We start from the raw sequence: 14,152 nt of genomic DNA, 5'->3' as shown, positions 1-14,152 counted from the left end.
CCCAGCTTCTGGTGTTTGCCAGCTGTCCCTGCTGTTCTTGGCTTGTAGCCGCGGCCCTATGGTCTATAGGTCTGTAGTCACGTGGTGGTTGCTGCGTCCAAACTCCTCCTCCTACATCCGCCATATTGGCTTTGGGGTCCACCCTACTCCAGCATGACCTCAGCGTCATCCCATCTACAAAGATCTGTTTCTAAATTAGGTCCCATCTGTAGGTATCCTATTTCGGCCTCAAATGTATTTTCTTGGGATGGGAGCACCATTCAACCCCCAACAGCCAGCATGGGTTTGCGGGGTGGGGGATGGAAATGAGTAAGAATTTTCTGACCTTGGTGGTGGTTTGATGTTTCACTCCTTGGCGTGTTTGCCTGGGAGCCTCAGCCCCTCGGTCATTAACCCTGGTCTGCTGCCTCAGGCCCTTGGTCAGAGCCTTGCTTCCTCAAACCCGGTTCTGCTCAATGGAGGAGGGCAAGAGCGCAGAAACTGCCTCTTTTGAAGCAGTTCCCCGTGTCGGCTCGTCTGCGGCCCTCCGGGACTAGGAAGCTCTGACTGCCGGATCTGGAGACACTTTGTCTCATGCACAGAGGGCAGAAGAGACTCTGGTAGAATCCCAGTGTGAGCGGGATTATTGAGGACAGAACCAGGGGGCAGGAGAGCAAGCTGGTCAGCCCGTCCCCTCACTGCTGTTTTCTGAGGACCGCACTGCCGGTTTCAGTACTGTCAGACCACCCATTCGTCCACCGGTGAGCTCTCCTGGATGAGTTGGATCCCTCCCTACTGTCCGTCTGGTCCCTCTCTAGCCGCCAAGCAGGGCTGGCTGTCCTCGCGTCCCCCCGGGAAATGGCTGGTGCGGGGCTGCCGACCGAGCTTGCCGTCTCCCTCTAGACCCCTAGTCGTTTCCTTGTGCACCTGCACTTCCTGAGTCAGAAGTAGTAATTTCATTAAACAAGGTGTATGAATTTTGCCTCCCAAATGGGACAAGACACACATTATAACATGAATAATTTTTTAATTCTCCAGTATCAGATTGGTTCCCAAAAGCTTCGTTAGGTTTCTTTCTCAGTGGTCCACATCAGGGCACGGGATGGGCAGGGTATGAGCCGGGGTCCTGGGCTGCCTCCCTTCCCTTGGCCTGCAGTCCCCTGAGCCTTTCCTCCTTTGCTTTGTTTGGCACCCTGAGATTTTGCCTAGGATTTTGTCTGCCACTGAGTAGAACCGCTGCGTATTCTTTTCTGGGGTTGAGAACCCACGGAAGACACCTGCACCTTATTTCCTGTGACTTGGTAAGGAAGGGAGCTGTGCAGTGATGTGTCACGTGGGTTTCAGGAAAATTATTTGATTTATTGGAGCTTAAAGGAGTTGCTTGATTTCGGAAAGCCTAGTTGGCTGCTTGTGGTTGGCGCTTCCCAAGCTTAATTTTCATGCGTTTGAGTGTGTTGATTCTGGCTTAGGGTTTGGTTTGCTCATGACGACAGACCCCCCCCAAGGCATTAGAGTCACCCCAGTCAGATGGTCACCTGTGTTAATGACTTTAGCAGGTAGAGTATTGAATTCTCAATTGGGAGCTTTCTGAGTTTGTGGGCAGGTGTAAAGACGACCTCCCACGTGTCCGGTCTCAGTGTGGCATGTGATACGGTGGCCATGGCGAGCAGAGAGTCGATGGGGGACTCTGATCATGCACAGGTGACCACATAGTGTCAAGCTTTGTTCTTCCCTAGAATTCCCTCCCCGGTTTGACCTTGTTCTTTTAAACACATGACACTTGCCTCAATTTCCATGTCTTTTAAAAAGACTGTACTGATATTCCCGACAACCTCTATACTTTTTACTTCTTTAAATGCCTGTGGTAGTTTGTGACCTTCATCCTTAACATGGGGTTCCACGACACCTACCACGGGGTTTGACAGAGAATAGGGTATTCGGTTCTGTGTCCACTCGAGTTGCACCCCATGTGTCAGCCAGAATTCCAGGCCTAAGGGTAATTCTCTTATGAAAATGGTAATTTAAGACCAATTAACTTTTTTTGATTAGCGTTAGATGAGTGTTATCAAAGGCATGTGAACTCCTGTCAAATTCTCTTATTTTTATTTTAGGGCAAGATGGTACAGAAGGGGACTTACACGGAGTTTCTGAAATCTGGGGTGGATTTCGGCTCCCTTTTAAAGACGGAGAATGAGGAGGCTGACCAGAGTCCTGCTCCAGGATCTCCTGTCCTGAGGACTCGGAGCTTCTCCGAGTCTTCCGTTTGGTCCCAGCAGTCGTCCAGACCCTCGCTGAAAGACGGCGCGCAGGAGGTCCAGACGGTGAGTTCTCCTTTCGCCGAGGGCCCTGGTCCTGTCTGCTCTCGGCATCCTCACGTGTCTTCATTCTGCGCGCATGACCCCTTCCTTGGTCCCAAAGTGGATCCTACAGTTCCAAGACCTTATTCCATGGACTTGGTAGAATTAAAATGCGATGAAGGGAGCAGGCCTGATCAGGGTTCTCCTTTGGGTGTTGGATGGAGAATGTCGGGGGGCTTCAAGTTCCAGAACCATATCTCAGCCATCTCTGAGACCACAGAGGGCCGCACAAGGACATCCTTGGCTTCTGTGAACCTACAGGACATTCTTTGTTCTCCGCACAGCCACACGGAAATGCCCTGCTTCTCCCTTAAAAATATGCATAGGTGGTCCTCAGTATCCAGACCTGCACAGTCCAACTGTAGGAGCCTGGATGATCCTGGTAAGGATGCAGACGAGTCCTGGGGAGGACTCACTCTCTGAAATTTAGGAACCAAAGACCCCGTGCTCTCCCTGGTATCCTGATGCCCGTTCCTCTTGCTGTTTGAACTGTTTTCTGTATTTGGCTCATAATTTGAGCTCCTGTGATCTTTTGCGTTTCCATCCCTGAGGGACGCCAGTAATCTGTGGTGATACGTTAGCTCCACAGCACCTTGTGTATTATTGTGGAATAAGCTTCTGCATTTATACATGAATCGGGTACTTCGTTCCCCTTTCAGCAAAGTGAATGACCTCGTACAAACAGCATTTCCTCTTTGCCCATAGATCCCTATAAGTGGGATGGGTGGGTCCCACGGTGACTGCATAGATGGTTTGGTGAGATCCTTGTACACCCTTCCCCTGAGGACATGCACCATTTGGCGCCCCTCCCAGTGTGGAAGACGGGCCTCTCTGCTCCTGGCTTTGCCAACGGGGCGCGCTGTGGAGCTTTTGAAGTTTGGGGGTACATTATACAAAATTTTGTCTATTACTGCTTTTTTTTTCCCCCTTTCCCTTCTCAGAATGAGAACACACCGGCTGCTGTGTCCGAGGAGAGTCGTTCAGAAGGAAAAGTCGGTTTTAAGGCCTACAAGAATTACCTAGCGGCTGGCGCTCACTGGCTGGTCGTTGTGTTCCTCATTCTGTTAAACGTCATAGCTCAGGTAAACGCGGGCATTTATTTTGTTTGTGGCCTCAGCCTGGTCCTGCTTACGCTCTCTGTATTTACTCTCATTACTGTATTTTGCAGTCCACTTGGATTTGCCTTGAAACGTGGTATCTTGGGGGACAGAGGAACTTTTACTGGCGATGGTGGACATGGCAGAAAGCTTCTAGGGGTTTTTAAAAAAAAGAATGTCTTTTAAAGATTTTAAAATGTAACGTGCACTCACTTGCCGTGCTGTTACTTGGGGTGTTTGGGCTTGGCGTAGACCAGAGCCGGAAGAACCGTGTCCATTTTCCAGGGCCTTTTGATGGTCCCTTTGGGTGAAGGAGAGTGTTGAGGTGCTAAGTGGCGTGATCTTCTCGCCTCCCTGTTCTAGGTCGCCTACGTTCTTCAGGACTGGTGGCTCTCCTACTGGTGAGTTGCTTCCAGTCTCCTGCTCGGGGCCACAAAGTCAGGCAGCCTCCTTCCCACAGAGTCGGCGGAAGTGGGCTCATTCAGCCTCCTATCCTGATCCTCCCTTAGATTCCCCAAAGAGAAAGAAAGCTAAAGTTCTTGCTGGTAGAGTGTGGCCCTCCCATAGTCTCTCCCCGTGAAGGATCCTCAGACAGTTTTGAGAACTGAAAGTTGTTTTTTTTTTTTTTTTTTTTTTAAAGCTTTATGCATTTATTTGACAGAGAGATACACAGCGAAAGAGGGAACACAAGCAGGGGGAGTGGGAGAGGGAGAAGCAGGCTTCCCGAAGACCAGGGAGCCCGATGTGGGGCTCGATCCCAGGACCCTGGGATCATGACCTGAGCTGAAGGCAGAGGCTTAACGATTGAGCCACCCAGGCGCCCCTGAAAGTTGAATTTTTATAAGGTGGTTGTACCCGGGGCACGGCACGCTTTTCCAGCATAAATCATGTCTCCCAAATTCAGGCTAACTTTTTTGGTTTCTTTTTGTACTTATCTAAATTCCATCTCTAGTTGAATATTTTTTTTCCCCCCTGTTTCCCACAGGGCAAATGAACAAAGTGCCCTGAATGTCATGGTAAATGGAACAGAAAATGTCACTGAGAAGGTCGATCTTGCCTGGTACTTAGGAATTTACTCAGGTAAAGTTTAATCATTCGGTTTATTATCCGGGAGTCTGAGGTGCTTACAATGAGCCTGTGTGAGTAACTAGGGATTCCAGGAGTAATTCAGTAATGTCTTAACAGATTAAGAGTCTGAGTCGCATTTACTCTGTGAATTAATTAGAATAATTATTTTTTAAATCTACTAGAAGAAAGAGGTTGAATGAAGACTCTTAATTTGCTCTGTACTGGATTTTGGAAGTTAAACCAGGATTGGGCATTCAGAAAATCAGCCATTGGAAATTTGTGGCTATTGTCTATTCTAATGGGTTGCTTTAGCTAAATCTTATATCATTATTTGGATGGGCAAGGGGATTAGAAACGGATCCCCACCCTGTGGTTCGGATTGTTCCAATTCTGTCTGAATAAACCCCTGGCTTTTATTGAACTTGGATGAAATCCTCTGGCAGCAAGGTTCCCCCACATAAAAGCATTATTCCCTCGCAGGTATGCAAAGCTCCCAACCCCACACTGCTCTTCTCTTGGGCTTCACTAATTACTTAAGAGAGAAGCTAAGCAGGGAAAAATCCTGTGTCTGGGAATTAGGATTCCTTCTCTTTCTTACCTTGAGATCACAATGTTATCGCATCCCCAACTGTGTGATTAATTTAACATTTGGCTTGCCAGACTAATATTAACACAGCACTCTGTTTTCACAAGAGTGCTTAGAATATAGGTGGCATTGCATACTTTTTAATGGAAAGCCTCATCTAAAATTTTAAATATTCTCACCGGAAACGCTCGTACAAGCTTTCTGCAAAGATAGAGCGAGTGATCTTTGTGAAAACCTACTCACTGAAATTTGGTATTTATTTCGTTGAGCACTCGCTAAGAAACCCTGAACACATGAGCCGTTTACCTTCCACGTTGGTGGGGCACGAGGGGCCCGGAGGGAGGAAGGAATGGTTTACTGCACATTCAAGTGGGATGGGTGGTGGGGGGGCGGGGTGTGCCCAGGAAAACGAGGAAAACATCTGTGGACAGAGTTGAGAAATTTGAGCAGCTCTGAGAGTGTAAACAATAGTGAGGTGTTCGCTGAAGGGGAAAAGTGCACTTGATGGGGTATTTTTCTCAAAAATTACCCCCAATCTGTTTAGCGTTGGGAGTTCAGGAGATAGGTACTCATTTGTGTCCATAATAAAATCCATAATTTAAATGATTTTGTTCATTTAAAGATGCTTCTTGTTTTTGTATAAAACACTTGGGGGGAGAGATTATTGCTCACTGAGATGATTTCATGTGAACCCAGAATTTGTATTTTCTTGCGGTTCAGTTGAGAGATTTTCTACTTGTCACTTAATATGGTATTTTCATATTCTTTAGAAGCCACCTGGGTATTTGCTACAAAGAGATGGGACATCATTTGCCCTGTTCCCTGTTAATTCACATGCCGGTGTCCAAACATACCGCGGTTTTAGATTATGAGACGTGTAAATAGTAAAACTCGAAATGTGGAGAAGGGCAGATCTACTAGTTTTTATAATTCTCTCTCTTTCTTCTGAGTTCTAAATAGAACTTGTAATTGAATTAGGAAAACCTAGCATGAAATTGTGGTTTACACCTGATTTTTTTTCTTACATATAGTTTCTCTTTTTAATGAGAGAGAAAAAATTATGTTCTTTACAAACGTATCTTACAAATGCATCGAACTCTTACAGAATCCATAGTGTTTTATGGAATAAAATACTCAATATCTTTCTAAACTTCCGGACGTGCTTTGGCATCGCTGAAGAAAGGAGATGTTCTCTGAGCGATGTTTCTTTCTTTCAGGTTTAACGGTGGCTACTGTCCTTTTCGGCATAGCGAGATCTCTTTTGGTATTCTACGTCCTCGTTCATTCTTCGCAAACTCTGCACAACAAAATGTTCGAGTCCATTCTGAGAGCTCCGGTGTTGTTCTTTGATAGAAACCCAATAGGTAAGTCAGACACCCAAGTTCCTCAGTCCGTCTGCCTTGTTGACACAGTTAGTGTCTGGCCACATTTCAGCATCTGGAAACGGAGGAGAGGCTTGGAAGAAATGGCTCTGTGTGTTGATTCCTTTTCTACAAAAAGCTCCACTGACGGTTTGCCTCCTACCAGACAAAATCTGACTATGGGGGGCCTAGAAGCTTCTGTTCCACAGTGTTTGTGGAAAACAAATGAGTGTTCACTCTGCACATAGATCGGCGGCAGTAAGGTCCTTGACATGAGCGCACCCGTAAGTGCCTTCGTGGTTGACGCCTCCAGCCCGAGGCCCTTGACTTGTCTTGCTTCCCAGGGCAGTCCCCTGACCTGGCTTCCTGTGAAGAGTCAGTCCCTCCACACGTGTTCCCTGTGTTCAGGCCCAGTGTGGCTTTGTTTCTGCGGGGGACCTCACAGGCAGGGAGGTGGGCTGGCTGTTCAGTAGCTGTGTGACCCCGCTGAAGCGTGTCGATGCTGCTGGGCAGGTGAATCTCAAAGCGGAATGTTGTAGTGAACAGTGTGGACTGTGGATCCAGCTGCTTGGGTTCAGACTTGGTGCCAGCCACGAACTGTAAGAGCTGGTTGTGGTTCTGTTAATCCTCACGTGCTAGTTACTTAATTTCTCTGTGCCTCGGCGTTCTTACCTGTGAAATGGTGATGCTGTGTACTTACACTCCCTTAGCAAGATACCGTGGGACTAAGGGATGCCTGGGTGGCTCAGTCAGTTAAGCACCTACCTTCGGCTCAGGTCTTGATCCTGGGGTCCTGGGATCGAGTCGCGTGTCGGGCTCCCTGCTTGGTGGGGAGCCTGCTTCTCCCTCTGCCTGCTGCTCCCCCTGCTTGTGTGTGTGCACCCTCTCTATCTTACAAATAAATAAAATCTCAAAAAAAAAAAAAAGATATTGTGGGAATAAAGCAGATCAGTACATTCACGGTGCTCGGAGAGTCAGTGCCCATGGGATCTTAGCTACGGTGACGACGTGGTGGGTTGCAATTTCTGAGCTGCCCTTCGTGCTTCACGAGGCTGTCATGAGGGTTAAATAAGACTGTTTCAGGAAAGCGTTCTGTGCGGTTCATTCTGCGTGTTTGTTTAGCCTGGGCCCCTCGCAGAGCACAGACACCATGACCCGCAGAGGCCCACACGAGTGTGTTGTCTTGTTACGGCTGCCGTCAGACTGGGACTTAGGAATCTGATGCCAGGAAGCTGCTCTACTTTGCCAGTTACTTTGAGAGCTACAGTCATAAAGTTTGGAGCGTTAAGTGGGGCTGCATCTCTGTTATCACAGCCTCTGAATGCTCATGGTGGCCACAGTTAACCGGGCTTTTCCCGTTCCAGACCTGCAGGCTTCTCCTCATGCTGATTTATATATTATTCAAGGATTTGGGACCGAGGCTCAATCTTCAGGGTCGCTCATCTTAGAGTGGCACACTACTCTTAACCTTCCTCCCCCTCCCCCACCCCATATCTGTTAGCTGGTCCTCATTCCTTCGAGAAAACAGAAGCCCAAGAAAAGACTCCAAAGATAGGCCTTGTTGGCCCGGAACGTTAAGGGGCCCTGAATTATTTATTCTTTTTGGTGGTAGAGTAAAAAAAAAAATTTTTTTAATTAAAAATATCTTAAGTGGTAGACTTTACCATTGGGTTAAAATTTTTGTAGTTTTTAATCTAAGGGGAAGAACAAGCCAAAGGCTTGAATTATGGTTCGTAGTAGACATCATTGTTGGCATGTGCTTTAATGGTTATATAATATTAAAAAACAATTCCCCTCTAGAGTTGAGGGGTGGCCGGGCTCAATTGTTATGTTCCCTTAACTATCCATGTGAAATGGATACAAGTGCTCGTGTGATGTCGTGGGCCCCCCCACCCCCCACCCCCGAGTTACAGAGTGTCCTCTGAGCAGCATGGAGAGATCGGGAAGCACCTCGTTCTCTTCTCAGTACTTTGCCATTCAGAGCACTCTCTCAGGAAGAAGTCAGTCCGTCTCCTATGAGCCCATGGTCTTGAGAGTGTCCTGGAGAAGGTATAGGAAGGACTTTCCCCTGGGGGTAGTTTTCAGCCAGGGAGACTGGGGGTGGTGACAGGGGCTGCCGGCACCGTAGCCTCGCCTGGATTTGCAGGTGTCCTGCTAGACTTCCCTTCCAGGGTCACTTTCAGTTCCACCTGTTCTGGAATATTCTCAGTGACCCTGATCCGGATTGTGGAAATGTCTTTTTCCCTTTGTTCACGGGTGCTCCCACCCGAGATGTGCTGTCTCCCTTCTCATTGTCTCTCCCATCTTGTTCATCAGTGGGAGATCCTTCAAACTTACCACTTCAGAGCACTAATTTTTGACAAGGTTCCATCTCTCCAACCTCCACAACCGGTTTCTCTCCATTTTGAACCTATATGTGGTCGCATGAAGTTTATATACCTTATTTGCTTCTATAATGTGCTATAATGTGCTATCTTATTACCCACTGCTTTTTCATAAGCCAGTCGGTCTTGGTTAGGGTAAAATTTGAGTCAGCTAGTGTGTCTTCTCAGAAGGGCAGAAGCCAATTTTCTTCTTTTTTCCCTTCCTTCTTCTATTTTTTACCGTTCCCTCCTCTGTGGATTTGGGTAATGCTATCGTGTGTGTATGTGAAAAAGCCGCATGTTCTCAGCCGTCCCAGCATTTCCAGCACTTTCTGCTTGCACCTGGAGTTGAGGTGTGGCTTTGTGGATATGATCTGTGTCCCCGTGCTGTGGGCTGCACCTGTCTCTTCCCTGATCAACATCTGTCTTCCGCCATCTCCGTTCTGTCAGATCTAAGACACAGGTAACACAAATCCCAGGTCAAAAGGAGGATCATTCAGAAATTAAGAGAGAATTCCTGTATGCAGTGTAAACCATGTTTTCCTTGGACGGCCTGAGTTTGTTTTATTTTTTATGCCTGACGCAAGAGGGCAGCATGATCTACGGTATTTCAGGGATATAATCTGGGCACCTTATTGCAAAAACCTGTTTTATTTTATATTTTATTTTATCTCATTTGATTTTTATCTTTTTAAATTTAAAGCTTAGAAATTCCATTTTTTATAGCTTGAATCTGTATTTTGTACTGTTGATACAGAATTTTAAAACCGTTGCTGTGGGTCCTTATGTTTGAGACATTGAACTCTTGATGGATGAATTACAGTGTTGTCCCAGAATATCCGGCATTTCCAACAAGGTCGCTTGGATTTCTTAATTGACACCTTCTCGCCTCGTAACTGGAATAGGCAGCTGCTGACATCTTGACTGGATATATTTTAATTCCTAAGGGTAAGACTATGGTGGCTCATATGACATGAGTTTAAGGAGAACTAGGACCAGTTTCTTCAGTTTCCTTCCATGCCAGCAGAGTCCATAGAGATGTCCTATTCTTATCCAGTCTCTAGAATTTCACCCTTCATTTTGGAGACGAGATGGAGAGTTGTCCTGTTTCTTCATGCCTGGAAACGGCGACATTACTTGGCTGAGTGCAGCAACCATAATAGATTCCAGATAAATATTTGTTTGTTTGCATCCCGTTTGTTAATTTGGCTTTAAGAAAGGGAGCCGCCAATGTCAGTAATGTTGGTGTTTGTTTATTCTCTCGGGGAAGTAAAAAGTTAACATAGGGCTGTGGCCAGCGCGTTCATGTCACAGGACCGATTTTTCTACAGTGGCGTGTGAGTTCTCTTCTTTAGGTGTCCAGCCTAAGAAGAGCACACACATATATCCCCTCCCCTTACAGATTAAGTTAGGGCTAAAGTAGTATAAAAGGAGAAAAAAATAGAGTAATTTCTTCTTCTCTCACTTTAATTCTCCTTGTGGAAGGTGCTTGTGCCCAGGAAACGTATGGAATGTGAATTGTGAGAGACCTACTCGTGTCTCCTCCTAATCCAAAGTCTAGAATTACCCAAAGGATTAAGATTTCTAATTTGAGTCAGAAATGAGCCTCTGGAGATGCCTTCACAAATCTGAGCTATCCTGAATTTGGGGGTATGCATGGGTAGGAGTTGAGCGTTGGGGGGAGGTGAGTGGTGGAGGGTTGAACCATTGTTCTGTTTCTTGAACCTGGAAAGGGACACTTTAGCGTCCACTACAAGCTGCTACTAAATAAGGGAGAGGAGAAGTGAAAAGTGACCCGAGAGCCGCTTGGCGAGGTTCTTGTCCTATCAGAAGAACTGTCTTGCCGGAGTCTTTATAAAATCAGTTGTCAACCTTGTGCTGCCTTGCTCGAAAAAGAGTCATCAGCGGAGAAGCAAGATAATTGTAGGGATACCTCTCTGTTTATTCCGTTCAAATGGCCACTGGAGTTAGTGCTAAATGCATATTTTTAACAAGTATAATATTTCAGCACTGTCAAAATTACCTTGACGATAATAGGCCTGTTAAATTATAGCTCTATAAGTTAGGAGGGAAGATGGCTGTGCTTAGCACACATTAATCTATGCCTGTTCACACAAGTGATTCTGCTGAGCAGGTAGCATGTTAGAACAAGAAATACTGGTCCTAAAACCTCTGATTTATGGTAGGTGTTGTTTTGACACAGCATTGAGACGATTTACAAGGCAAGGCTTCGTGTTAAAATATTTCACCGGTGTCATCATTCGTCACCGACATAAATATTCAGTAGTGATGCTGGAAAATTGGTAATGTGCCCATTCATGCCAGATCACTGGCTGTGTTTCCTTTCAAGTGAGATCTGTTGTGGATATTTAAAAGAAACTATGGTTTTTCTTCCTTGAGAGCAGATGAGCTAGAAGAAATTGAGAGTAAGAATAACATCTATCCTGACAGCTTTCTTGTACTCATCTTGCCTATGTTGCTTTTAATTCTGGCTTAAGTCCTACAGGTTTGCCCCCGCCCCCCCCTTCCTTGCTTGGTGCACATTGTAAAGAACATATTTATATGTACATTAGTTAAAGAGGCTTTTCGTGTTCAAAGGAAGAAGTTAGTCATCATCTGAAAAGCTTTGTTGCAAAACAGAAACACACATTTCCCTTTTCTTTTTTTCCTTGTTAATAATAACAAATGCAAGTGACTCTAAAGGGAATGACACAAAAGATTGCATCAATCATAATGATTCTCAATAGCCGTATAAATATTGTTTTTTCAGGTTTGAATGAAACAGCTAATAGTTTTGAAGTAGGTGTGGTAATTAAATCCTGTCGGCTTGTCACATATTAAAAATAATGTTTTTTCACATAACAATGGTTATATGTACTTAAACTCTTTATCAGGGTGATATTAAGTCATATTTTATGGGAGTTGCTTATTTACTGCTAATAGTATCATAAAAGCCTTTGTTAGGGGTTTAAATAGTTACATAGTTACATATATTTGATTACTATTGTTATTTTGTCAGTAATCTCTGTAAAGATGATTATTATAGCTCTTGTCCAGAGCTGGTAAATATTGCACCATTTTGATAGGTATTTTTAATCTATTAGAATGTACTCTTTAGTCCTGGTTTTTTTTTTTTTTCCTCTCCACAGTCATTGTACATGGAAATACTGACAGCTTAGCAACAGAGAAAGCACTGTTTGCGGTTGTCCAATAAAATGGCAGAAAGATAAGATTTGGGAAGCCTGTGCCTTGTTCAAAGTGGGAATCCCGTAATATCTCAGGAATTTGTTAAGTATGTCATTTTACTTGTGTTCTTTTATTTCCCAGGAGAGTCCCCATTAAGTGACATATGTATTATAATATAGAAGTTCTTCACTCTAATATCTGTAGCTGTGATCGTAAGACTCCCCAGACTCCCTTGTTTTCATTAGTTTCGTATTTGTGTCGCCTTGGTGTTCAGCCAGCTCGGAGCTACGCGGATTCTGGTACTCAGGACTTCACTAGTGGATCCCAGTTTCTCGTGTTAGTGTGCTTAGTGCTCTGGCATTACCCTCTGGGGTGTGTGATTTAAAGTCATTCCAATAATGTTATTTAACACCCCCCCCCACAAATCATAGGCCGATGATTACTTCAACTTTGTAGTTCTTTGTGACAGAAAACGCATCAAAGTATCTTTATGACATAACATAGTTTATCACTTTTGTGCAACCATTTCAAGAGAATCTGGAGTAGTATTTCTGGGCCTGTTTCAACCCAAATAAATATCGATAAATATATATAAAAGCACCGTGCTCTGACATGTGGTGAGAGTGGATGGAAATTTGCGGGATCGAAATTCTATATGGTTTTGGTCTACGGTGAGTTGTCCCTGTCCACAGTTTGACTTTGTAGCTCTCCTGAACTTTGATTTTCATTTTATAACGGAAATCTTCATCTTCTCATCATTTCCTCTCATCTTCTCATCATGGCCCTTTTCCTTTATTTTTTAATTTTTATTTATTTTTTAAAGATTTTATTTATTTGACAGACAGAGATCACAAGAAGGCAGAGAGGTAGGCCGGGGCGGGGGGGGAGGTGAGGGAGCAGGCTCCCTGCTGAGCAGAGAGCCCGAATGCGGGGCTTGATCCCAGGACCCCGGGATCATGAGCCGAAGGTGGAGGCTTTAACCCACTGAGCCACCCAGGTGCCCCGCCCCCTTCCTTTAAACATTATCATTTATTTTGACGTGAAGAAAATGGGAAAAAAAAAACCAAACCCAGATGTTTACAGCAACGAACCTGTGACATTATATTTCACATAAAGTTTTAAAATTTGGTTGTTTTAAATCACATCTTTATAGTACTTGTCCCAATTATGGTTAAATTGTAATTTAGGTAATTACATGTTGACTGCCTGTCTCTTCTCTTAGCCTTGGGGCCACAGTCCTCATAGAGCCCATCTATTATGTTATTGCAAAAGCCTCTGAACCCAGGATTGGACACTTTGTAGCCGATTAGTATTTGTTGGCTGGATAGAAGAAGGCCGGATAGAAGGGATGGTTTCAGGAGTGAATTTGCATCTCCCTGTGCCACGCCCTTTGAGAACAATGCAACTATAGAGTGTCGAAAGAGAATTAGAGCCTTTTTGTCTTTACACTCGGTGTTGACATTAAATTGAACACTTCCCTATTTATTTTCCAAAGTAGAATTTGTAATAGATTATTTATGGTGGACCGTGTTTCTGGTATGTGATGGCATGAAGAGAAAACATATACATGGTTCGTTGTGTGGTTCATGGAAGGCACCGTACAAAGGTTCCGGCTTCTGCTGTTATCTACCAGTCCAGGAAATGAAATTGCCAAACGCCTAATGCATTTCTTGGGGGTTTGGTTGTGCACTCAAGATAGATGTTGGCGCTTCAATATTTGGTACCTGTTAGTTTTACTTCATGCATCTTAAAACCTCAGTAGACATTTTGAACTATGAGTAGGGAGTTGAGATGCAGGTTTTGATGTGGTGAAGACCCCATTCTATTGAAACGTAGCTTTGGGGTAGCTGTGCCCATCACTTTTCTGCCTCGGGTTTCACAGGTGAAAAGAGGGAGGTGTTTTTCACTCCTCAAGCATTTCCTGGTCCTCTCCTGGTTGTAAGTTGTGGTCCCAAGCATCGGAACAAAAAGTCCCCCATTTTTAAAGGCATTTGCAAACTTAAATATTTGCAGACAGCGCATTATTTCTAAAACAACTCCTCGCCGCCCTCCCCCAACCTAAAAAGCTATCCAGTGTCAGTATTTGATGATTCTGTGTAGGGAAGATACCGATTCCAAGACTGAACACACTTGTAGGCCAGATAATCTTGATTCA

The 14,152-nt window shown here is 44.9% G+C and overlaps 1 protein-coding gene across 3 annotated transcripts in view; it reads left to right on the top strand.

The window, feature by feature from the left end:
- The window catches only part of ABCC4 (ATP binding cassette subfamily C member 4), a 248,357-nt gene that overhangs the window by 109,743 nt on the left and 124,462 nt on the right, over positions 1–14,152 (top strand). For all 3 annotated transcript variants that reach the window (XM_047720242.1, XM_047720241.1, XM_047720243.1), the window contains exons 15-19: positions 2,091–2,300; positions 3,278–3,418; positions 3,797–3,834; positions 4,419–4,513; positions 6,305–6,451. In XM_047720242.1, coding sequence (XP_047576198.1) covers positions 2,091–2,300; positions 3,278–3,418; positions 3,797–3,834; positions 4,419–4,513; positions 6,305–6,451 — 631 coding nt within the window. The remainder of the gene's footprint in view (positions 1–2,090; positions 2,301–3,277; positions 3,419–3,796; positions 3,835–4,418; positions 4,514–6,304; positions 6,452–14,152) is intronic.

This window comes from Lutra lutra, chromosome 3 (assembly GCF_902655055.1).
Source record: "Lutra lutra chromosome 3, mLutLut1.2, whole genome shotgun sequence".
NCBI classification, from domain to species: Eukaryota; Metazoa; Chordata; class Mammalia; order Carnivora; family Mustelidae; genus Lutra; species Lutra lutra.
Note: the sequence above shows the minus strand (reverse complement) of the source record. Positions and strands in the feature narration are given on the sequence as shown.